The sequence below is a fragment of the Mastigoproctus giganteus genome, chromosome 2, assembly GCF_048544385.1.
Source record: "Mastigoproctus giganteus isolate SK-2022 chromosome 2, ASM4854438v1, whole genome shotgun sequence".
NCBI lineage: Eukaryota > Metazoa > Arthropoda > Arachnida > Uropygi > Thelyphonidae > Mastigoproctus > Mastigoproctus giganteus.
This window is the reverse complement of record NC_143576.1, coordinates 100,508,400-100,534,847: the sequence shown is the minus strand read 5'-3', so window position 1 is coordinate 100,534,847 and position 26,448 is coordinate 100,508,400. Positions and strand designations below refer to the sequence as shown.

Sequence of the window (26,448 nt, the reverse complement as noted above, 5' to 3'; positions counted from 1 at the left end):
ATCTCCAGGTAATTCTCCAGTGGGACATAGAAAACTTAGTTGATTTCAATCCTTCTAAAACTCAGTCTTGTCCTATATCTCGAAAAAAGGATTCTTCTGCTGCTATGCTTCTCTTTCGTGACACTCCAATTACTAGGCAAAATGATATATCTCTTTTGGGGATTACCCTGAATTCTAATCTCTCTTGGCACAAGCACATTACAAATATTGCTTCCTCTGCATCTAAAAAACTTGGTGTTCTTTCGCTCTCGGCGTTACTTTTCTTCCAAACAGCTGTTCACTCTGTACAAATTGCAAATCCTCCCTACCATGGAATATTGTTCCCACATGTGGGGCGATGCCCTCAAAACCTCTCTCAAGCTTCTAGATTCCATTCAGAAGATGGCAGTTAGGTTAATTAATGACTCATCTCTAACAGTCTCTCCACTCTGTTAGACGTCAGTATGTCTTATAGATGTACTGTTTCTGCTGAATGTCTTTTCTACAGATTCTTCTGAATTGGTTTCTATAATTCCCACTATCTCTTTCAAAACAGTCCGAACACATTCCGCCACCAACCGACATCCATTTACTGTCCAACTTCCAACTCACAGTTCATTCAACTGCTGTTTTCTGGAATAACCTTCCTTCATACGTATTTCCTGAAAATTACAGTGTACAGAAGTTCAAGTCTAATGTCAGCAAATATCTTCTTTCATCTTTTGACCCTCCAACCAAGTTTTCATAAAAAAAAAAAAAAAAACACCGCAAATTACTGGCAATTATTTTAAAGCTGTACATAATATGTAAATAATAAAGGCACTACAAAATTACTGTAATTTTTTCCAATAAAATTTTTCCTGCTTCCCTCTTAGATTGTGTGCATTTAAAATCAGTTTTCCAAAAATACTGACTATCCAAACTACCTCGCGTCCCAAATGTTTTGGATAAATGGAATTCTAATTTTATATAACTCTGTATTACTGTTTAATATTTTTATGTTAAAGTATAGTATTATTTTTTAATACTACGGTAACATTTTTAATACTACAGTAAAAAAAAAACAAAAAAACTTGCAAGGAAAACGTCTGCTTAGTTCTTTGGCCATTGTCTCTCTATACATTAAAAAAGTTTTCCTCCTGGTGATATTTATTTGCCAATGGGAGAAGAGGGCAGGACAATTACATCACTACAAATGTGCAGGTAAATAATTACATTGTTGTCTTCCATTGAAAGACAACTGACTCCATAACGTTCACCAACCTTGTGCACCTGCTTCACTGTCTAATACAGCGTTTCCCAAGCCTTTTTTGTCACGGAACACTTTTTCATCTCACAATATATTTACGGAATACTTTTCATCTCGAAATATATTTAAGGAATACTTTTCAACTCACAATATATTTACAGAACACTTACGAAACAAGTTTAGCGGGTGCCAAAGAACAGTTTTTTTTGCTAATATACATACATCAAATGCTCTCGTATTATTCAGGAGCATCATTATTTCCAACACATGTAAAGCCGAAATTGAAATAACTGTCATCATACTTTTGTTTTGGTCTTTTATTAGTTAGTTCCTGTTTTTTCACTTCAGATTTTTGGGCACCAAAAGGCCGAGGATGAACAAAAGATTGTTCATCCTCACTTTGAAGTGTATTCGTTTTCTTCGACCACAGTTGCAATACTAGAAGTACTTGCTTCTCATTTTAAAGTTCCATTTTTCAACCACAAATCCATGGTCATTTATTTTAATAATAATATTTCGAAATACTGATAATTATCAAAAAAAATTTATACAATGAAGTCAGTTTAGTTATGATATCAGTTCACTTCCCCCTCTCCTTCAACCCGTGTACTCCAGGCCAAATCGCACATGAATGGAATATTAGATCACTACATTGCTACTTTTTTCACAGATGTCATTACCTCTACGTATACTTCTCTATGCAAAAGCTCACCAAAATAAAGTGTTCTGCGGTCTATTTGATTATTACTCTATGCAAGTATATTAACACGTTGACTGCCAAGACTTATCTGGATAAACTGGTCTACGATGCCAATTTGAGTTAGGCACGTTAAATTATTCAAAACCCAAATTATAATATATATTCATTGCCAAAACTCGTAAAAAAAAAGCCTCGCGAATTATCTCGTAGTTGGCGTATGTAATAGAAAATTCTTCGTGGCAGCCAATTAAAAGTTAACTCAATTAAATCAGACATGTTGTAACTTGCAGAATTCACTGTATATGAGTCAGTGCTGTGCGTAAATCTGTTGCAGTGACCCAGACTTTGTCGTGTACATTGTATTTAGTACTTTGTTACATGTTTTTTTTTTTTTTTTTACAAAAAAAAAAAAAAAAAAAAGAACCTAAAACATGGATAAGATGAGACCACTAACCGAAGAAGAGCTTGAGCTCTATGCTAGTATGAGTGACTCGGAATTTGAAGAGCTTTTTGACAAGTTGTACGGTTCTGGTTCACAGATCGATTGGATCAAATGCTCTCTTATTATTCAGCGCTAAGAAAAACTATCAGATGGCCGAAAAATATGCATTACATATTATAGAAATATATATGCATACATCCTTTTCTGTCAAGTTATGGGTTTCTCTGAATTTCGGACATTTTATGATGAAACGCATAACTTGACGGAAAAATTACATCGAATCTTTGATTGGAGAAAAAATTCTTAACGTTCCAAAGAAGATTAGGTCTGAACGTAAAATTCATTATTTAGAATTTCAGTTGGCTATACCACCAACTGAAAAAAAAACCACACCCGACTAAGCCATACCAAGTATGTACAAGAAATAACAAGCACAGCAGAACATGCTATTATTGTCCAGTGTGCCAAGAGACGCTAGCCAACTGAAATTCTAAATAATTAATTTTACGTTCAGACTTAATCTTCTTCGGAACGTTTAGAATTTCTCCAATCAAAGATTCAATGTAATTTTTCCATCAAGTTACGGGTTCCCATAAAATGTCCGCCGACCGGGCTAGCCGGGTGGGTAAAGTGCCTGCCTGGCAACCCAAAGGTTGCGGGTTCGATTCCCGCCTCGGGCTTGGATCAAAGTACTGCAAAAACCTTGGGAGGTGCATTATGGCCACAGAAGCCTATGCGCCAACAACTACAAAAAAAAAAAAAATCACCAAAATCGCCAGATCACCAAATATGAATTAACTCGTAGTCAGCAGTAAATGTGTTAATAACAAACAAAAAAAAATGTTACAAATTATAATGATACAAAAGTGGTGTACGCTACAAATATGCAAAATTTATTTATTTTATTATTTTTTTTAAATTATTAATTGCAATTTTTCATGGAACACAGTTTGGGAAATGCTGGTCTAATACATGACCACCCGGCATCATTTTATGTTCAATTGTAATGTCAGCTGATGAAGAGACCCGATATAGTTTGTATATTTGTACAGTTTGAAAATATTTTAGTTAAATATTTTAGTCCTGCTCTTTCGGATGCAACAATATTCCTCATGGATTATTGAACCCAAAGCAAAAGGCCTTTTCATAAGTGACTATGTAAATACAGGGAAATAATTACATAGTGACATTTATTCTACCTTGAGGGGATATTTATTCCACCTACTGGGGTAGCCAATGGGAGAAGAGGGATGTGGGTCATGTAGTACAAGTGGGCGGGGCAATTATGTCACTACAAATGCACAGGTAAATAATTACATACGTCATTTTCTAATTAGATGTCAATCAGTGCGTTTCAACAGATGTCTTTTACGTAGAAAAGATTTGACTTACTCTGTTATACCTCTACATTTTACATAGTAAAGCATGAATGGGGATACAAAAGAAAAGTGTAGAAAAGCGTGCGCATGCTTACATAGAAAAACGAGCAGGGGACAAAGCCCCCTAATTTATTAATTAAAAAAAAAAAAAAAAAAAAATTTATTTGTGGCTATAACACAGTAACTTTAACAGGTGTTAAAGTTGTCCCCAACAGTTTTTTTTTTTTTCATAGGATACCTATATCAAGGTTGTGGAACATCTATAAAACTGATAATCCAGCAAGTGCAATAACTTAAATTTTCACACAGGAATATACACTGATTATACACTTCCTGCAATTCTGTAACAGAAGGATAATGTGACAATTGAATAAGATTTGAAACAAAATTTGTTTTGACCACCAAAATCATTTCAAAGACAGAAGTTTATTAATGTAATTTAGCTGATCATATGCAATGTAATGTAAATTATATTACAAAATTTTAAACTTTAATAAAACAAATTTACCTCTAAATCTTTAATCCCTTCACCTACAACATTTTTATTGATAGGTGGAGATATCCATATATTTCCATTGTTGCCTAAAATAATATGTGCTCCACAAGGAAGGTTATGAAAATGGGTTTTGCATCTTTGTATTAATGATGGAGATACAGTGACTAAAAAACCTTGGCCAAGCTAAATAAAAATAAGCCCAAATACAGTGAAAAATACATAGTTAATAAAGAAATTACAAACAATAGGTAAATCAAATGTAACAATTAAAGTAATAAAAAAATACATATAATTAGTATGTATTATGTAAACCATAATAACCAGAGATTTAAAAATGACTAACTGGCTGTGGGAAAGATATGGCTGGTACGATGACTAGATGGCTGTTGGCAGTGGGAATAGATATGGCTTGTAATGCATGTAAAGCATTAGGTTACATGCATTACAATATCCATATTTTACACTTAACAATCATACACAATTATTATTACTATTAAATAAATCAATACAATTCTACAAGGTATAATCAAACAGTTCCTGGACTTGAATATTGAATGTAGCTAAACCAAGACAAAGCCACGCTCAAAGTACTTTCCTCGAGTAATGCATTTTTGTCAAAGTTGGTACAATTGCTGATGGCAGTTTTGGAACTGGTGTGGCTGAGCACAGTCGGCATCTGAAGTTGCATCAATAACTTCATTTTCTGTGGAAGTAACAGCCTCATAAACATTGTTTCACTTTTGGGAAAATAAAAAAAATCACATGGTGAAAATTGAAACACAAGAGTATTGTGTTTAATGAGCTTTTGTTGCATGAGATATGAGCTGTGTGCAGGTATGCTGTTATGCAACAACTCCAATCTTTCACTGTATACTTTTTTGGAAAATTTTGCTGAACTGCCTCTTGCAGCCAGCACAATACCAGTGCGTGTCTATCCTTATTTACAATGGCACTTTAAAAGCAAATTCATAGTACAAAACACTATGATAGTCAAAAATACTATCCTTTTTGAACTGTCTCACAGAAATATTTTTCACTCTAGACAATTAGGCAATTTCCAAATTAATGGTTCATGCTTTGGCTAGATAACACCAAAATTTATTCCCAGCAATGATAAACTCCAGGAACAAAAGACTTATAGAATTGCCACAAACTGTCATCTGCTCATTGTCTTGATCATTGGTTAGCATCTGAGGCACCATAATGCTTCAGCAACTTGACAAATATTCAAATCTTCACTTAAAATTCCATGACATCAGCTGTTTGAAATATTTAAAGCTTCTGAAAGTTTATCAATAGTCACTCAGTAATTCTGAACATCATGTTGTCTGGCTGTTTCAATTTTTTTTTTCAGGCAAACACCCAGAACCATCCTCAGTGTCTGTTAAACTCTTTTCCTCTTTAAATTTAATGCAATTCAAACACAGAACATGAAAGACAGGAGCAATGATGACTAAACTAGTCCAGGAACGTAGTACTTCACTGTACTACATATAAATTTTATGCCTCAAAAAGTTTAACGATCACATTCAAATTCTTAACTATCATAAGCATGCCAAAGTCAATGCTTACTTACACTACCAGTTATCATACTTTTCCATACAAAAAATCAGATATGTGTTTTAGTATGAGACATAGAATCCTTTCAATAAACCTGATGCATCATTTCCAAAGTTTCAGAATTACATTTCCAAGTACTGACAAATTTTAGTTTTTCTGTGACGTCCAAAATTTGACACATTTCATTCTCAAAAATTGTGATAAAATAAATGCACTTCAAATGCACACAGTGATGAAACATGTACTGCACGATTAACAAACTTCTATATACATGCAGACGCAAGTTGAAACTTGACAAAAGTAAATCGCACTGCATTTAATGGCTGCACAGCCAGTCCAGGAACTTCTTGGCTGTACTACATATATATTTTACAAATATATGTCTCATAAGGTTTAAAATGATCATATTCAAAGCAGACATATCTCAGTGCTTACTCGCTTACATTACCGAGTTACTACCCATTTCAATACAAAAAATCAGTTGCTGTTTTCACTTTTTAAATGACAATAAATATTCCAGCATACTCAGTAATTAAACACAGAAAATGAAAACTTGACATATTGCTTCAAACACCGATAATATCACTTGCCTTTTATTTTCTTTGTTCATAACCAAGTGAAAGAAGCTGCCACACTGCCACCCCGTCCCATACAGTTTGTCTAAACATCTAAACAAACTCCCAATTATCCATGTGCTGATTATAATTCTCTGTGCATGATCTTTAAATTTTTTTTTGTATAATTTCATTCTTTTGTTAAAAGCATTTTGATTATCAGAAATTTTAGAAAACTTTTCAAATTTATCTAAGACCAAAGACAGCTGCAAGAACTAATTTACCTGAAAAAAAAAAAAAAAAAAAATGTAAACACTACTAAACTGTTTGTTTGGCTGAGTGTTATGCTGTTGCACTTTTGCAATTAGCTGATCAAATAGTGGTTATTAAGGAGAGAGCATAGCAAAAATCATACTCAGAATTAATGTCACAGCCAGCCCTTTATTGATGTGAGGCTTGAGAATTTTGCTTCATACAAAGATGTGCTGTTAGGAAAAGCAGAAAACTCTTTTTCAGTTTTTTTTGGCTGAGAATTTTCTTACCTTTCAGATGAGCCAAGAAACTTGAAACATTGCAGGAATCTTAGAGCAAATATTAGCGTTTGAAATTTATTTTCCTGTGTATCCATCAGTCCTTGAAAGAATGTCATAACATTTAAACCAAATGGATTTCTCACAGCTATGATTTGAAATTGGATATTTTCTGGCATGTATGGATTCACTCAACTTGAAGTTTTTTTAAGTGTTACTGAAAAGCATTTTTAGATCAGTCAGAGATGTTTTAGGAAACTTTACGAGTTAGGGACTAAACTCTAGGAATGCTGCTGAAATCTTTCCCTCCATTTTTTAGCTCGACTATCTCAGTCACAGTGTGAAAAGGCTAATAATAATTCCTACCATCTCAAAGAGATTTGAATCTAGGCCACTTCCACATGGTATGAAAGAACAGTGATGTTAACCACCACACTAGCCAAGGTCTGTTCTTCGATCCCACAACCTGCCCATATTTGAATTCACTAAGCTGATTTATACATAGAATGCAGATTGCAAATGATATATCTTCTGCAGCTGAATTTATACTTCTCTTCTGTGACTGTCTGCTATATTTGTATAAAATGTATTCATTCATTAGTCTCAATATTTTTGATAACATAATGTTTACTGTTTCTAAGGCATAATGTAATCAATAAAATTATTAATGGGAAGAAAAAAACTACATGTGCTTGACAAAAAAATATATATATAATCGGGCTAACTAATGAATAAGAGGTGCATAAATTCAGTATATTAATAATAATATGGAAAGGATGTTAACAAGTTATTTACTAATGCTTGTAAGCCTAAATGACAACACAGTTGTGTAGAATAAAAATTAGTGTAGATTACAGAGGTTTCCGAAGCCAAGTGGTCAGGAGCAGGAATGCAGTAGCACACGCTCCTTGAGTAGACCAGGGTTCAAGCCCCTGACTGCTAAATAAGGTCGATCTGCCAACCTGGACTGGACCAGCGTGTCAGATTATGGTCCCATTTCCCTCAATATGAATTGTTGAGGAGGCTTTCATCCTGCAGTGGGTTGATAATGGCTGCAGTTTACATTATTATTTAATAACTGTAAAAGGAAAATAGCATAAAAAAGAAGCATATCTTGCAAAAAAAATAACTTTAATCCAGCGTTTTTTAAAAAAGTTTATACGAGGGGTGATCATTTAATCTGTGTACTGGCACAAGATCTTATCTTAATTGCCATCATCTGAATCTTCTGTGGATTTCTCCTTCTCGAAATACTCTCCCTTGAACTTTACACTTTTGCCACTGTCGTGCCCATGCATTAAATGCTTCTTGCAAGCCATTTTTCAAGACTGCAAAGTGCTTCCATTGTGGCTCTGCAAGCATTGTTGTCAGATGCAAAATGCTTGCCTTTCAGAGCTTTCTTCAGAAGTGGAAAAGGGAAAAAAAAATCACACGGTGCTAAGTCGGGTGTATAAGGGGGAGGTGGCAGAATCCTGGAACCTATGGTAGTGATCACTCGCTGCACAATATTAGCCGTGTGGGACCTGGCATTGTCTTAATAGAGAAACCCCTTCACACACCAGAAAGTTCTTGACATTTCTCATGAATGGCACGGTGAAGTTTGACTCTGAGAACCTTCCTTATTCATAGTTGTTCAACAAGGCAAAAATGTGTAACAAGAATGCCTTTTATGTCAAAAAAACATAAAAACCATTTGTTTGAGAGCCGAATGAGAAGCTCGAAATTTCTTACATCTTGGTGAATCAGAATGCTTCCACTCACTTAACTGTTGTTTTGTCTCTAGATCATAGTGCAAAATCCAAGTTTCATCACAAGTCACTGTTCGATTTAAGAAGTGTTGACCCCGTGTTTCAAAATGATCAATCATTTCTTTGCACAAGTCTATTTTTGTTCTGGAGTCAAATTGTGTGGAATACAGCGGGCACGGGTTAGCAACATTTTCAGGTGAGCATTCACATTGTGAGCATTACCATATTAAATGGATATTCTAACAGCAAATTCGCAAAGTGCAATCTGCCTGTCTTCATCCAAGATCTCCTGGGCTTTTGTGATTTGCTCAGCAGTTGTTGAGAAAGAAAGCTTGGGTCATCTTTTAGAGTTCATTGGTTATATTCTATATCCTCACTAACAGGAGAGTGGGTGCGAGAGTACATGTGAACAGGCGAAGTTTTTACGGCGCCAGCAAATAGAGAAGTTTTTGCTTTTTCGTTGACTTAAATTGGCATATTAATTTATTTTTTAGAATTGCTTTATATTCCTAGTAACAATACTTCAGTTAAAACTGAATTTAGATAGAGATTTTGTAGGTTATTACTTAATATCGGTAAGAGTATCAAATCCACCTGTGCACAGGTTTTGCAGCTCCCGCGAAAAAAAAGTTTTTAATTATACTTAGCCGCTTTATTGATTTAATTGTTAGATTAAATTATTTTCTAAGTAGCTTATAGACCTAGTAACGTGGTTTATTTTGAATTTAGAAGCGCGATTTGGAAAGTAAATAATCCTTGTGTCAGTAGATTAACCATTCGTAACTTGCCACCATTGTTATACGATACGTGTGCTTGCATAAGGTTTAACGGAAAACTAGATAGCGAGTATAATAGTAGCAATTAATCAGTAAAATTTATTAATCTTATTAAATTTCATTGTCAATTGAATTGTATTTTTTTTAACTAAATAAATATAGCGACCTAGTTATTACAAACATAACATCATAAATTAATACATATAAGTTGACAGGGGATAAGAAAGTCATATAACGTAACTCAGACATAATATTCGATACCGAAATACATACACATAGTGTTATAACTGCATTGGGATATAGGTTTAGGGCTATATTTTGCATTGGAATTTTATTAAACTTGAATAGAAATCATGACTCAGACCAGAGCAGCAAAGCAAAAGGCTCAAACTAGTGGAAGTGCTGTTGTTGTTGTTGCTTAGGGGCTTTATGGCGCAAGGACAGCAAAGGCCATAATGAGCCTAACTATGGTGATGTTAAGTACATAGTTCTATCTGTATAGATGTTATTCAAGTTTATATCGTGTTGTATAGTTTTATCTGTTTGAGGAAATCAAAAATTTTGGTCACATGTGGTGTATCTGCTAGTAAGTCAGAAATACTGAGAGGTGTTCGTCGTGGGATATGAGATAAGCATAGCTTGTCGCTCAGTACTGTACTTGGGACAATCAATAAGTAGATGGTGGACAGTGAGGTGAGTGTTGCAGTTTGTACACAGTGGTGGGTCAGTGGCTGCAAGCAAATAAAGATGTGTCAGGTGTGTGTGACCTATCCTTAATCGGGCTAATACGACTTCTTCATGTCGGTTTCCACGTATACTAGATCTCCATGGTTTCAGATCTTTTTTTATGCAAAGTAGCTTATTGTTGGCTTGATTCTTCCAAATATGTTGCCATTGTTCAAGGCATCGTTTATTTATAATGTACTTATAGTCAGATGTAGGTGTAGTGAAGGATTGGTCTTAGGATCGGTAGCAGTTTTGGCAGCTAGGTCGGCCTGTTCGTTTCCAGAAATGCCAGTGTGACCAGGTATCCAGCATAACAGAACTTGTTGTTTCTGGTTTAATTTAGTCAGAGTATTCCAGATCTGTCTAAGTAAGGGGTTATCATTTTTTGTATTGTGTTGTATAGCTTGGATAGCACAAATGGAGTCAGTATAAATAACGCTGTACAGTCTAGTTCTTAAGAGCATGTAGTTTAAGGCTATGTGGATGGCACAGAGTTCTGCAGCTACATTCAGTGGAGAGTTTTTTGGACAAAGTGATGTTAGGAAATACTGCTGCTGCACCAACATGATTGTCTGTTTTAGACCCGTCTGTGTAAATTGGTGTGTACTGGCCGTGCTGGGTTCTCAATGCGGCGTACATTTGCAGTATGTTCTGTTGAGATAAGGTGTGTTTTCCCCAGGCAGTGAATGAAGTTACACAGCGGTATATGATACATCCATGGCGGGACTGCATGAGAGGCAGTAGGCTGTATCTTACTCAGGTCAATTTGCCAGTCAGCTTGTAGTGAGCGAAGATGTATCCCGGTTGCTGGGTTTATAGATGGGTAAGCTCTATAAAGGTTTTCCCATTTAGGGTGGAAAACACCGTTCCAAGTGGGGTGGTTTGGATGCCCTTTGAGTTTTGCGGCATTTAATAAAAGCATTTGTCTGCGTAGCTGTAAGGGTGTTTCATGCGCTTTGGTATATAGGCTCTGAATCGGTGATGTACGGTACGCCCCCAGTGCAAGACGAAGAGCACTGTGGTGTACAGGATCAAGACAGCGTAAAGCGTTTGGTCTAGCAGAGCTATATACGACAGAACCATAATCCAGACGTGACCGTATTAGTGCACGGTAGAGATGTAGCAGCGTGTAACGGTCAGCTCCCCACGTTGTGCCCGATAGAACTCTTAAAATGTTAAGTTTTTTAAGACAGTTAGTCCGGAGCGTTTTTATATGATCAAGGAAAGTGAGTTTTTGGTCGAATATCACACCCAGAAAGCGGACACTAGGGACCACTGGTATGACTTGATTTTCTAGTCTAAGTTCCGGATGTTGGCGTAGGTTACGCTTCCTACAGAAGTGTATCCCAACTGTTTTTTGGTGTGAGAGACGAAATCCATTGTTTTGGGACCATTTAGCTATTTTGTTGATGGCACATTGCAACTGCCTTTCTATCATTCACGTGTTAGGCGAATGGCATGCAATACTGAAGTCATCAGCGTACAGGGTAGTGGATATTGTTTGTGGTAGGTCGTGTATTATTGAATTCATTATTATACTAAAGAGAGTTGCACTTAGCACTGACCCTTGTGGTACTCCTTCTTCTTGGATGAATTTTGAAGATAAGTGGTTGTGAACTTTAACTTGAAATGAGCGACAATGCAGGAAGTTTCTGATAAACTGTGGTAGGTGTCCACGAAATCCCAGATCGTATAGGGTTCGCATAATACCATATCTCCAAGAAGTGTCAAAAGCTTTTTCGATGTCAAAGAAGACCACTGCAAGATGTTCTTTTCAGACGAAGGCATCACGAATGTTTATTTCTGTCTTGACCAAAAGGTCAAGAGTGGATCTACCTTCCCGCAAACCACATTGCACAGGATTTAGGAGATCATTTTGAGCTAGAAACCAGGTTAGTCGGGCGTTTACCATTTTTTCCATGACCTTGCTCATACAGCTAGTGAGTGCAATGGATCGATAATGTTGCGGATTTGTAGGGTCTTTGCCTGGTTTTGGAAAAGCCAGAATGTACGCATGATGCCATTTGTCGGGGAATGTGTTTTCTTTGAATATTCTGTTGTAGAGGAGTAGCAGAGTCTTGAGAGCCGGTTCGGTGAGTTTTGCTATCATGATGTAGCGGATACCATCTGGCCCTGCTGCACTGAGTTTAGTAGATGATAGAGCATGATACAACTCTGACATTGTGAAAGGGAGATTGTATGCAGAAAATGATGCTGATTCAAAATTGATACAGTTTTTTTCAGCTTGTGCTTTGTGTGCCTGAAAATATTGCGAATATGATGTCGCAGCTGATATATTCATGAAAGCTCTATCCAGGGTGTTTGCAATCTCCTCAGGTTTTGTGATATCATGGCCATTAACAGTGAGCATGGGACAGTTGACACGTGGGTGTTTTGCGTATATCCGCTGTATTTTTGCCCATATTGTTTGAGATTTTGTCGTGTTTGTGATTGTGGACGCAAAGCGTCTCCATGCTTCCCTTCTGCTAGTCTGCCTGATTCATTTTGCCTTTGCTCTTGCCTGTTTAAAACGGATGAAGTTTTCTGTTGTTGGGAACTTCCTGAAGATATTCCATGCTTTGTTCTTCTGTTTTTTAGCTACACTACATTCATCATTCCACCACACTTTTGAGTTGGCCGATATTTTTGTGGATGGTTTCGGAATTGCTTTGTCTGCTGCCTGCAGTATTTGATTAGATATGTATTCTACTGCCAGATTTATGGATGTTTGTTGGATCTGGTTTTCTTCTAGTATTGCTAGCTGCTTGTACACATCCCATTCAGCTTTGGAAAAGTTCCATTTGGGGATCCGATAAGAAAGGTGGGGAATGCTTGTGTTAATGCAACATATCAGATAATGATCACTGCCCAACGGATTGCTGTGAATAGTCCATCCAAATAGAGGATATATGGTTGCTGTGCACAGAGAGACATCAATAGTTGATGTAGATCCTGTCGGAAGATGTGTATAGGTGTGAGACCCATTATTAAGAGTTATCAGATTCTGTTGATCAAGTAGTTTTTCAATGATTTGTCCAGGCTTGTCCAGATTATGGTTTCCCCAGAGCGGATGGTGACTGTTGAGGTCTCTTAAGATACAGTAGGGTTTGGGAAGTTGTATAACTAATTCTTCTAAGTCGGCATAGCTTATATTTTGGTTAGGTGGCAAGTATAATGAGACTATGGTTAAATCAAAGTTAATATTGACTCGTGCAGCAACTGCCTCTAGGTTTGTTTTTAGCGGGAGTGGCTTTGGGGTATCTGGGGATTGATGATCAGTGCTACTCCTCCATGCGCAGGATTGTTCGGATTTTGTGCAACATGATCTTGACGATGCATTATGTATTTCCGAAGGGAAACATTTATATTTGGTGTCAGATTTGTTTCCTGTAAGCAAAAGGCAATAGGGTCATATTGTGAAAGGAGATCTCGGATGTCAGCCAAATTACTACGATAGCCTCTGCAATTCCACTGTAAGAAAGTAAGCATTATTTGGGTTTAGTGGAACCCTCAACTTCTTTTCGAGGGACAGAAGATTTGCCTCGCTCAAGTTTACCTTTCCCCTTCTTTGGGAAATAAGGTTTCCCTGTATCCATATCCTCATTAGAGAACAGTTCTAGAACCTGTTCGTCGTGATTCAAATTGTCTTCTGAGTCCATGTATTCTGTTTGGTTTGAGTCAGGAGTAGTAGATACTTCGGTATTCTGTTGAATGGCATCAGGTTGTACTGAGATTGGCGTATTTATGGCTTTGCTTTGTTTGTTTTTCGTTTGGTGCGTTGGTACTGGGGACAACAATGACCTTGCCCATTCAGCTAGTGATTTACTTGGTGGTATAGTTACCTCCGTTTGGGTAGAAATTGATATGTGTTTTGTGGTTATTTGTGCATAAGTGGGCTTATTAGTATTTGGAACCGGTAGGGATTTTTTGGCCTCTTGGTAGGTTATGTTATGTTCGGTTTTGTACCGCTGTATCTTTTTTTCACGCTGCCAAAGGGAACACTCTTTGGAATATGCTGGGTGTGCCTCTTTACAGTTCAGACAGATTGGTTTTGTGGCTGTGCAGTCAGTACTAATGTGTTCAGTGGATCCACACATGGCACAGGCAGCTACTCCTCTGCAGACTGTCTGTGAGTGCCCAAACTTCTGGCACTTATAGCAGCGTAATGGGTTCGGGATGTACAGTTTAACTCGGCAGTTAAGGTAGCCTGCTTTTATCACTGTTGGTGGCTTGGGATTGTCAAAAGTAAGTATTATGTTCCGTGTAGGAACTAGTATGCCATCTTTCTTTGTCATAATTCTTCTGACATTAATGATTCCTTGGTCGTGTAATTCTTGTTTTAGTTCTTCGTCTGACACGTTCATGAGGTCCCACTCGATGATGACACCTCTTGACATGTTCAGGGAAACGTGGGGTGAAACAGTGATAGAAGTTCCACCAAAAGTTTTCAGTTTTTGTAGTTGCTCAGCCTGTCGAGCAGTGGCAACTTCAACTAGTAGGTCTCCTGATCTTAGACGACGAACTGTCTTTGGAGTACCTATTGTGCTTTCTAGGCATTTCTGCACTAGAAATGGAGAGAGCTTTCCAACTGTTCTTCAGTTGAATGAATAATCAAGAAGGCTGGAGTTCGGATTCTGCCTACGTCAGTCTTTTTACGTTTTGCTGCAACAGAACCAGACTCCTCTTGTTCTTGCCTTGTCACGGTTTCTTCTATGCACCCAGTGTTTTTCTGGGATTTACGGACTTCTTGCTCCATTTCGCCCTGGAAGGGAGACCTTTTCCCCTCCAGGTTACCGGCCCGCCACGTGGAGGCGGGAGCAGTGCCACCTTTGTGACCAAGCGATAGTGTGTTAGTAGTAATATTCAAAATAAAAGAAAAAAAGATAGGTTACTTTTCCTCCTGTTCAAGTAAAGTGATTTCTTTACTGAAGCTTATTTAATTGGTTGTGCATGTAATGCTTTAAATAAAGAAGATGATTTTATTTATTCAAGAGAGCGCAAATTCACTGGCAAAGACACTTGATCACAAAATCGCTTGGCACCTGGGGCCCACGGAAGAACTGAGGGGGATGGTTGTCCTCTGAATCACAGTCTATTGAAATACACTGCTTGTTTGATGTTTGTGGAGCAATCACAAATGGGACATGAAATTGCCAAGGGGAATGTCTTTGTGTGTGCACGATGTAAGGAGTGCAAGGAAATCAGTGCCAACTCGGCATTGTTATGGGTTTATATATGATAGCTTGAAGGACAGGGTGGATGCCCTTGAAGGATTTAAATTGAGGGGGATCCATCAAGCTCTCAGCTACCCACATCAATGCCAGAGCTTGTACTTGAACATCGCACAACACAGCAACAACCCCCAAGGCAGAATGCGCTGGTCCCAAAGGAACAAGTTGTTGTAGGTGATTCTATTGTCAGGGAAACGGGGAACATATTGTGCAAAAAGGATAGATGGAACAGGACCAGGGTATGTCTGACTGGGGCAAAGGTTGATGACATTGTAGGGCAGATATCATCCTTTAAGGGCACAAAGGGTGATATTGTTGTACATGTTGGCACTAATGATATTAAGAGTAGGAGACCAGCACAATTACTTAACAAGTACAAGACAATGCTGAAAAAAAGCCGTGAGTTAGAGTTGAATTTGAAAGTGTCTGCAATTCTGCCAAGACATGATAGGAGAGAGTATATGATGAGAGCCTTGTCGATCAATTCGGACCTGGAGAGATTGTGCAAGGCTCAAGGTGTAGAATTTTTTTCAGCCTGGTCTGTACTTGTTAATAGGAGAGACTGCTTCTACAGGGATGGGATACATTTAAATAGAAAGGGTGCAAGAATATTTGCTGATGCTATCGAGGCACAGTTAGGTGGGTTGGAAAACTGCTAGTTGGGGAGGATACAAGGACTAATAGATTAACAGTAGCCGCTGCTAGAGGTAAAAGTGATTCTTGCACTACTTCTATTGAAATGCAATTGAGCAGCAGCCTGGAAAGCAAGGCAATGGGAATTTCCAGGACTGCTGGGAGTCGTAGTGGAACAAGTAAATACAAAGGGTACTAGGAAAGTTTTGCAATATGACGCAACAATGAATCACAGGAAGCTGCTTGTTGCTGCATGTTGAGACATGTTCATACGTGCATAGTAGCCGCCGCGCCAAGTCGATGGGCTCAGTTATTCATTAGTAGTGAGAGTGTAAAGTGCTTGCGATGGCATCGTGGTCACGAAATGAGATAAGGACAGTTTTGCGGTATAATTTCGTGCGTGGTTTAACCATAGACCAGTGCTTAGAAGAAATGACTCTTGCACTAGATGACGATTGTCCACATCGTACAACGATATTCCGGTGGTATAGAGAATTCCAAAGGGTAAATTTCACTCTGGAGGATTCTGAGAGGCCGGGAAGGCCACGAACGTCAGTTACGGAGGAAAACGTTACTGCTGTGAGGAAAATGCTTGACGAAAACAGGCGAGTGACCTACCAACAGATAGAGGATACTTTGGGCCTAAATGCACCAGCAATTCGTTCGATTCTGCAAGATCATTTGCACGTGAAGAAACTTTGTTCTCTCTGGGTGCTGCATCAACTGACTGAAGAGCAGATGACACGACGTGTGACTTGGTGCCGGGAGATGTTAAAAAAGTTTGATAGGGGACAATCTCGGTATGTGAACAACATCGTGACAGGTGACGAGACTTGGCTGTACTATTACGATCTGCCGACCAAGGCTCAAAACAAAGTTTGGGTCTTTGATGATGACGACACACCCGTAATTGTCAGAAAATCCCGATCTGTAAAGAAGAAAATGATAGCTGTATTTTTCAAATCGATTGGAATTGTGGAACGTTTCATTTTGGACATGCAGAAGACAGTCACAGCTAAGTGGTATACTGAACAATGCCTGCCTAAAGTCATTGGATCTATGAAGAACCTGCGGCCAAAGTCAAGAATGGACACCTGGTACCTCCATCACGAAAATGCTCCAGCTCACCGCGCCAAAGCCTGCACCGAATATTTGACCACGACAGGACTGAAACTTCTCGAGCACCCTCCCTACAGTTCAGACCTTGCTCCCTGCGACTTTGCACTGTTCCCGCATGTGAAAATGAAGCTAAAAGGGAGGCGGTTTTCCAGTGATGAGGACCTTCTATGGGCTTGGGACAACGAGTGTGCTTTACTCCCTAGTGAAACTTGGCAGAACTGGTTTAAAGATTGGTTTCGGAGGATGGAGAGGTGTATTGAATGTAGAGGAAATTACTTTGAAAAAATTAAATAAACAAAGCTGTATTGCAAAACTTTCCTAGTACCCTTTGTACATGGGCTGTGTTAGGGTAACTCAGAGTAGAAACAGGTACACGTACACTTGCATGTACACCAATGCTAGGAGTATAGTTAATAAATTCGATGAGCTTGAAGTGCTAGTCAAGACATCAAAGGCAGATAATGTTGGGATGTCAGAGACATAAGCAGAACTGGAATTTGGGGAGTACAATGTGTACAGAAAGGATAGACAGGACAGGAAGGGAGGACGGGTTATGTTCTTAGTTAAAAAACACATAAAATCTAAGAAAGTGCATCCAACTGATGTTGGTGGACAATGCAATGTTGAGTCTGTTTGGTGTGACATAAGCACTAGGAAAGGAAAAATGAGAGTAGCTGTGTGTTATAGGCCTAATGAATCTGATGAGTATAATGAGCAATTGTGCAGAGAAATAGAGTGGGCCAGTAAATTAGAGTGTCTTATAATGGGGGATTTTAATTTCCCGGATATTGACAGGATTTTGAGGGTTGGTCAATCACACACTAGGAAGGCTTTTGTGGATTTATTGGATGATTGTTTTCTACAGCAGCATGTTTGGGAGGCAACTAGAGGGAGTGATTTGATTATCAGTAATGATTCTTCAGGCATAAAGAATCTGCAGATAAAGGAACCACTAGGTGGCAGTGACCACAGTGTGCTGAAGTGGGATTTACTCAAAGAGGTAACTACAATCAAGGGGAAAGGGAAGGGTTTTTGCTTTCATAATGGTGACAAAGGTGGTCTGAGACCGTATTAAAATTCTATAGGGTGGAACCAACTGATGATGTTACCAACAGCAAATTCAAAATGGGAAGCATTCAAAGAATTAATCTTGGAAGCTACTAGGCTTTTCATACCAACAAAGAAATATTGTTCAAGAGGTAGGCCTAAATGGATGTCAGATGAACTAATTAGACATGTGACAAAGAAGAAAAATGCATGGGATACATATAAATTAACATGTGACACAGAAGCCTATAATAGATATAATTGCACTATGCAGCTGGTCTGTAACCAAGTTACAAAGGAAGTTAAGCAGGCAAAGGCAGATTACGAGAAATCTTTGGCAAAGGCAGATTACGAGAAATCTTTGGCAAAGGATGCAAAGAAAAACAGCAAAGAATTCTTTACTTATGTAAACTCTAGACGGAAGGGGATGAATCAGATTAGTCCAATGAATATCGATGGTTCAACTTGATGATCCTGCTCAGGTAGCTAACAAACTAAATGAATATTCTGCATCGACATTCACACATGAGGAGTTATTCAGGGAGGGAAATGCCAGAGGTGTATTCAAATCTGGCAGTAAGCTAGATAATCTTGTAATAACTGAGAGTAAAGTGGAGGAGAAATTGTCGAAAATAAACACAAGAAAGGCACCTGGGGTGGATGGAATCTATCCAGTTATATTAAAGGAGGCAGCAGAGGAAGTAAGCAAACCCTTAGCCATAATTAAGAGAGCTTCCCTGGACTCTGGGGAGGTACCCATGGACTGGAGATGTGCAAATGTGAACCCAATCCACAAAGGAGGATCAAAAGGAGACACAAGTAATTACAGACCTGTTAGTTTTACAGACCTGTTAAACTAACAAGTCTGTAATTATCTTGATCTAGACAAGAGTTCAGTTATAGCTCAGACACAGCATGGGTTTGTTAAGGGGAAGTCTTGTCTGACTAATTTGACTGGATACTATGATGTAGTCACAGAGGAACTGAATGCAAAGAATAACTTTGATATCGTATATTTGGATCTTAGAAAGGCCTTTGATACTATTGTACGTGGAAGACTGCTGCACAAATTGGAGCAGTGTGGCACTGGAGGCAAATTGATGCTATGGATAAAGGGATGGTTGAATGGGAGAAGACAGAGAGTGGTAATCAATGGACACTGCTCTTCGCGGACTAATGTTATTAATGGAGTCCCTCAGGGTTCAGTGTTGGGTCCATTGTTGTTTTCTGTATTTATAAATGTTACTGATCATGGTATATCAAGCTTAATGTCCAAGTTTGCAGACGATATGAAGGTTGGCAGGGTTGTTAACGACACTAATGACAGTACACTGCTGCAACAGAATCTAGAAAAGTTGAGCAGATGGGCCGAGAGGTGGCAAATGAAATTTAACATTGACAAATGTAAAGTACTACATATGAGAAGCAGTAATCCCAGAGTAACGTATCAACTCTGTGGTACTACACTGACAGTGTTGGAGAATGAAAAGGACCTGGGGGTAATTGTGCAGGTAGATATGAAGTTTTCTGAGCAGTGCAGACAGTCTGCAAGAATAGTTCATAGTGTCTTGTCAATGATATACAGAAATTTTTCTAGCAGGGATAAGGAGGTGATTATCCCCTTGTATAAGGCAATGGTCAGACCACATCTTGAGTACTGTATACAGGTCTGGAGGCCTCATTTTAAGAAGGATGTAGAGCTATTGGAAAGAGTACAAAGAAGGGCAACAAGATTAGTGAATGGAACAAAGGGTTGCTCTTATGAAGAAAGGCTGAAGTTTTGAAAATTTCAGTGTCTGGAGACTAGGCAACTGCAAGGTGATCTGATTGAGGGTTATAAAGCCTTGAATGGTTTGAGCATGCTCAATGCTGATGGGATTCTTCCTCTTGCTCAGAATAACTGTGATATCATATTCAAATTGAGGAAAGACAATTGTAGGATAGATGTGCGGAAGTTTGCCTTTAGCCAGCGGGTGGTTGATTGGTGGAACGAACTTCCATCTCTCGTAGAAGTTAACAGCTTTAATAGATTCAAGGCAAACATTTGGCAAACACTTGACAAACATTTGGAGAGAATGGATGGGTGATATAAGGATTTTTTTTTTTTTTTTTTTTTTTGGCTGATGCTATATAAGTTTGCTTTCTTGCATCATGTGCCTTTCCTAATGCTAATCTTTACAATTTACTAATAATTGTAAGCCTAAATGACAGCACAGCTGTGTAGAATAAAATTAGTGTAGATTAAAGTTTATTAAATAACTGTAAAATTTAAAAAAAGCATAAAAAAGAGGCTTATCTTGCAGAAAAATAATTTTAATCCATCAGTATTTTTTTTAGAAAAGTTTATAGGAGGGGTAATCATTTAATTCGTGGACTGGTGCAAGATCTTATCTTAGTTGTCATCATCTGAATCTTCCACAGATTTCTCCTTCTTGAAATACTCTCCCTTGAACTTTATACACTTTCACCACTCACACATTAAATGCTTCTTGCAAGCCATTTTTCAAAAGACTGCAAAGAGCTTCCATTGTGGCTCTACAACTGTTGTTGTCAGACAAACATGTAAATATGGCTGTCCTACGAAGACACTGATTACCATATGCCTCATTCATCTCTTTAACTGTTTCAGATGCAATTAAGCCCAGTCTGACACAATAAAGAATTACATATCACAGTTCAATCTGTATGTCCAACATGATACTTGCTTTAAAACAATTGTCAATGACACACAGCTAAAAAAGAGAGAGCCAATAGCAGCAGTAATGGAAATTTTGCATGGTAAACATAAAATCGTGCATCAGTCCACGAATTAAATGATCACCCCTCATATATACATCTGAAACTTGTACATGTTTCTCTCACGTAATAAACAACTTGCCACTTTGTGTTGAGTGCCAACTATACATAAGCAGCAATACACACTACTTCACGTAGGCTGTACAACGATGCCAACAGTAACCAATGGACACTTTAAAAACACTTGGAACAGCCTGTTATGTTGAAGGGTCAGTAATGATAGAGTGACAATTGTTGGTTATGTTCTCATTGAAACTGTAATTAACAACTGTGCAATAATTCATAAATATATTTAACACTACAAAAGAAGAAATTGCTGGGGATTCTGCTGTAGTAAAAAAATAAAACATGAATGTCATTAAAAAATGTTCGAATTATCAATATATTTAAACAAAACGTATGTGGAATTAGTTTCCTTTTTGATCTAATGTATATGCAAGCTGAAAGAAATAAGGAATTAAATGTAGAAAGAAGTACATTAACAGTAATAGAGCACGTTCATGAGAAACGTTCATATAGTGATTTTTATTTTACTTGAAATTTAATACTTTTAAAAGAGAACATAATAATATCAAAAGTAGTAGAATGGATGATAAAAAACCTTGTTGTCAAGAAATGAAACTGAATCCTAGTATTACTGAAATTTTATCTCCAGATGTTTTGTATTTTCTTAGAATTTTCAATTATAATTTGTTCTCTATGTAGTATCTTTCAATACTTCAAGCCTGAACAATAATATTTGTCTATACTTGTTGACAGGAGAGACTGCTTCTACACGATTGGGGTACTTTTAAATAGAAATGGTGCAAGATTATTTGTTAATGCTATCGAGGCAGTATCAGGTTGGAAAACTGCTAGCTTGGAGGGAATACACAAACTAAAAGGTTAACAGTGGCCATAGGCAGAGGGAAAAGTGAATCTTGCACTGCTTCTACTGGAATGAGCAGCAGCATGGAAAGCAAGGCAATGAATATTTCCAGGACCGCTGGGAGTCATAGTGGAACAAATAAATACATGAGCTGTGTTAGGATACCTAAAAGTAGAAACAAGTGCATGTATACTTGCATGTATACTAATGCTAAGAGTATAGTTAATAAATATGATGAATTTGAAGTGCTGATCAAGGCATCAAAGGCTGATATTGGGATATCAGAGACATGGTGTCACACAGATATAAGCAGTGCAGAATTGGAATTTGGGGAGTACAATGTGTACAGAAAGGATATACAGGACAGGAAGGGAGGAGCAGTTATGCTGTTAGTTATGAAACACAAAATCTAAGGAAGTGCATCCAACTGATGTTGGTGGACAATGCAATGTTGAGTCTGTTTGGTGTGACATAAGCACTGGGAAAGGAAAAATGACAGTAGGTGTGTGTTATAGGCCTAATGAATCTGATGGGACAATGAGCAAGTGTGCACAGAAACAGAGTTGTCCAGTAAATCAGAATGTCATAAAATAGGGAATTTTAACTTTCCAGATATTGACTGGAACTTGTGGATTGGTCACTCGCACACTAGCAAGACTTTTTTGGATTTATTGGATGACTGTTTTCTACAGCAGCATGTTCGTGAGGCAACTAGAGCGAGTAATACTCTTGAACTGATTATCAGCAGTGATTATTCATGCATTAAGAATTTGCAGATAAAGGAACCACTGGGTGACAGTGATCACAATGTACTGATATGTGAATTACTTAAGGATGTAACTACCATCAAGGATAAAGGGAAGGGATTTTGCTTTTGTAAAGGTGACTACAGGGATCTCAGACAGTTTTTAAATTCTGTACAGTGGGATCAACTGATGATGTTACCAACAGTGTATTGTAAATGGGAAGCCTTTAGGGACTTAATCTTGGAGGCTACTAGGTTTTCATTCCAACTAAGAAATACTGTTCAAGGTTCGGGCCTAAATGGATGTCAGATGAATTGATGAGGCCCGTGGCAGAGAAGAAAAATGTATGGGGTGCATATAAATTATCAGGTGTCACAGAAGCCTATGGCAGATATAAGCTTCTCTGTAATCAAGTCACAAAGGAGGTTAGGCAGGAGAAGGCATATTACAAGAAATCTTTGGCAAAGGATGCAAAGAAAAACAGCAAAGATTTCTTAACCTATGTAAACTCTAGAAGGAAAGGGATGATTCAGATTGTTCCGTTTAATATCAATGCTTAAACTGTTAATGATCCTAATCAGGTAGCTGACAAACTGAATGACTATTTTGCATCTACATTCACACATGGGGAGTTATTCAATGAGGGGGAATGCCAGACGTTTATTAAACTCTAACAGGGAACTAAGTGATTTTGTAATGAATGATTTTGTAGTGGATTAGAAATTGTTGAAGTTAAACATAAGGAAGGCACCTGGGGTGGACGAGATCTATCCAGTTATATTAAAGGAGGCATCAAAGGAAGTAAGCAAACCCTTAGCCATAATTATGGGAGCTTCCTTGGACTCAGGGGATGTCCTCATGGATTGGAGGTGCACAAATGTATCACCAATTCCCAAAAGGGGTTTCAAAAGGTGACACAAGCAACTATAGACCTGTTAGTTTCACTTGTGTTCCAGGGAAAATAATGGAGTCACTGGTTAAAGAACCATTGCAGGATCATCTAGACAAGACTGCAGTTAATTGTTAAGAGACAGCATGGGTTTGTTAAAGGGAGGTCCTGTCTGAACAATTTGATTGGATAATATTATATGGTCACAAAGGAACTGAATGTCAAAAATAATTTTGATATCATATACTTGGATTTCAGGAAAGCTTTAGATACTGTTGCACATGGAAGACTGCTGTACAAATTGGAGAGGTATGGCATTAAGGGTAAGTTGCTACATTGGATAACGGGGTGATTGAGTGGGGGACGACAGAGAGTGGTAATCAATGGACACTGCTCTTCGGGGACAAATGTTATTAGTGGAGTTCCCCAGGGTTCGGTGCTGGGCCCATTGTTGTTTTGGGTATTCATCAATGATATTGATGAAGGTATATCAGGATTAATGTCCAAGTTTGCTGATGATACAAAGGTTGGCAGGGTTGTTAACGACTACTCCAACTGAACCTAGACAAGCTGGGCAAATGGGCTGAGAAGTGACAACTGAAGTTTAACATTGACAAATACAAAGTACTGCATATGGGTAGCAATAACCCAAGAGAAACGTACCAACTGTATGGTACTACACTCTGGGAAGTGAAAATGAAAAAGACCTAGGGGTAATTGTGCAGTCAAATATGAAGTTTTCTGACCAGTGCAGACGGGCTGCCAGGGCAGGTCATGGAGTCTTGTCAATGAAAAAAGTAATTTTGCTAGCAGGGACAGAGAGGTGATTATCCCATTGTACAAGGCAATGGTCAGGCCACACCTAGAGTACTGTGTACAGGTCTGGAGGCCTCATTTTAGGAAGGATGTAGAGCTGTAAGAACGAGTACAAAGAAGGGCAACAAGATTGGTGAGGGGAACAAAGGAGTGCTCTTACCAAGAAAGGCTTAATTTCTGCAAATTGAAGTGTCTAGAAAGTAGGTACCTGCGAGGTGATCTGATTGAGGTGTATAAGGCCTTGAATGGGTTGAGCAAGGTGAATGCTGATGGGATTCTTCCTCTTGCTCAGATTAAGAACCTGAGGAGGCATAGATTCAAACTGAGGAAAGACAGTTGTAGAATAAATATGCGGAAATTTGCCTTTAGCCAGCGGGTGGTTGATTGGTGGAACAGACTTCCATATTTCGTTGTGGAAGTTGATAGCCTAAATAAATTTAAGGCTGAGCCGGACAGGCATTTGGAATGAATGGAGGGGTGAAATGGGAGTTTTTTTTTGGTTTTTTTTTTTTTGGCTGATGCTGCATAAGATTGCTTTCTTGCATCATATGCCTCTACTAATGCTAATACAAAACAAACATGACACAATTACATAATATGAGTTTTGATGGTTTGAGATACTTAAAAATATGAGAAATTTCCAAGAATCTGTACAGAAAGGAAGACAATAGAAATCAAGCATAGAGGCAAGTACACAATAACAAATATCATGCACCATAATAACATAAATAATGGCCATCAAGATGAATTCTGTATGTTCTTTCATAGTGCTAACTTGTTACCTATGATTTTGTTTCTCACTGCATTTCTTTTCATCTATTTATACTACTCACCAAGGAGGAGAGAAGCAAGCAAAACGTTTGTTGTGCTTGCTTCTGTTTCCCTTTATTAATTAATGGGAAACATTTATTAATTAATAATAAATTTTACAATCTCAATAATTTCATTACTATACTTCTGTAAATCAAAAATTAGAATACAAACAAACCTTTCCATATTTTAAGCTACGTGCATGTAAAGACAGAGATCCATCAGAAAAAACAGACTGCACTTCTGCCTTAAATAAAATCAGTTAAAGAAATTGTTTGAGATGTCTGTTTCTTTTCATTATTATTTACATAATCAAAGATTATAACAAGCAAACTAAAATACAAATAAAAATGGAATATATGAATTTCCAAGATTATATTTTTTGTTTGTTTACATAAGGGTGGTTCAAAAAGTTTGACCTAGGTCTTGTATATTCCAAATAATAACCTAGGTATATTATTTGGAATATACAAGTTTTACCTGTGGGAATTATCATTTGGTAGATGCATTCTTATATAATGGTACTGCTATACTAATAAGACTATTTCTTTTTTTTTTAATAGGAATTTTTTCAAGTCAAGTCAGCTTAAAATACCAATGTATAAATCTGAACTTCGTGCTGTTATTGAGTAACAACTGTAGCATGAACTTAATAGAAACACATTCCATATTCAAAGTTTTCATTAAAATTGAATGGCATGATCTGACAAAGATAGAAGTATTTCGGCTATTTCATAAACAGTTAATCTTCAGTCAGTTTGTTTGTTTGTTATTTGGTTTTTAGGAGCATTAGCAACTAAGGCCATATTGCTCCGGGATATGTGGTGGTCATTCCCTGATCTTTCCACATCCTCCGTATTTGGTGGTCATGGGCTCGAACCTCGGTCTAATCAAGAAGCGTGTGCTATGCACTGCTGGTTCTGCCCACCTGGCTACGGAGGCACCTCTTCAGTCAATTCATACCAAAGTTTGTACTTGAGATATGATTTCATCATTTGTTGAAGTCAAGTGCAACGCAGACTCTCTACCCTCTTTGAAATATCAATGCCAGTAAAACTGTGTATAGTCCATTGCAGAGTTCCAATATACTATTTTAAAAAGACCAAATATTTCACATGTGTTTATTTACAATTTTAAAACAAAATTTAACAGTTTTTCAGTAAACTTTGACATTCTGAAATATGATGAGATATGAAAACATGGTGCTGTATCAACTGGCAATAAGAGACTGCCATAAGTGAAAGAACTGCTTAATGCAAGGAGGTAAGGATGAAACATGTATTAACAAATTATGCTTTGTCATAGTGTGCATTACAGTTTCAACCTTGAACAAGGAGCATAATCTGGATACATA

The 26,448-nt window shown here is 37.7% G+C and overlaps 1 protein-coding gene across 1 annotated transcript in view; it reads right to left on the bottom strand.

Moving 5' to 3' along the window:
• Positions 1-26,448, bottom strand: part of Rrp4 (exosome complex component Rrp4) — a 145,619-nt gene that overhangs the window by 52,426 nt on the left and 66,745 nt on the right. The window contains exons 5-6 of the mRNA XM_090389991.1: positions 25,273-25,341; positions 4,258-4,428 (exon numbers count right to left, since the gene is read on the bottom strand). Of these exons, the coding sequence (XP_090246117.1) occupies positions 4,258-4,428; positions 25,273-25,341 (240 nt within the window). The remainder of the gene's footprint in view (positions 1-4,257; positions 4,429-25,272; positions 25,342-26,448) is intronic.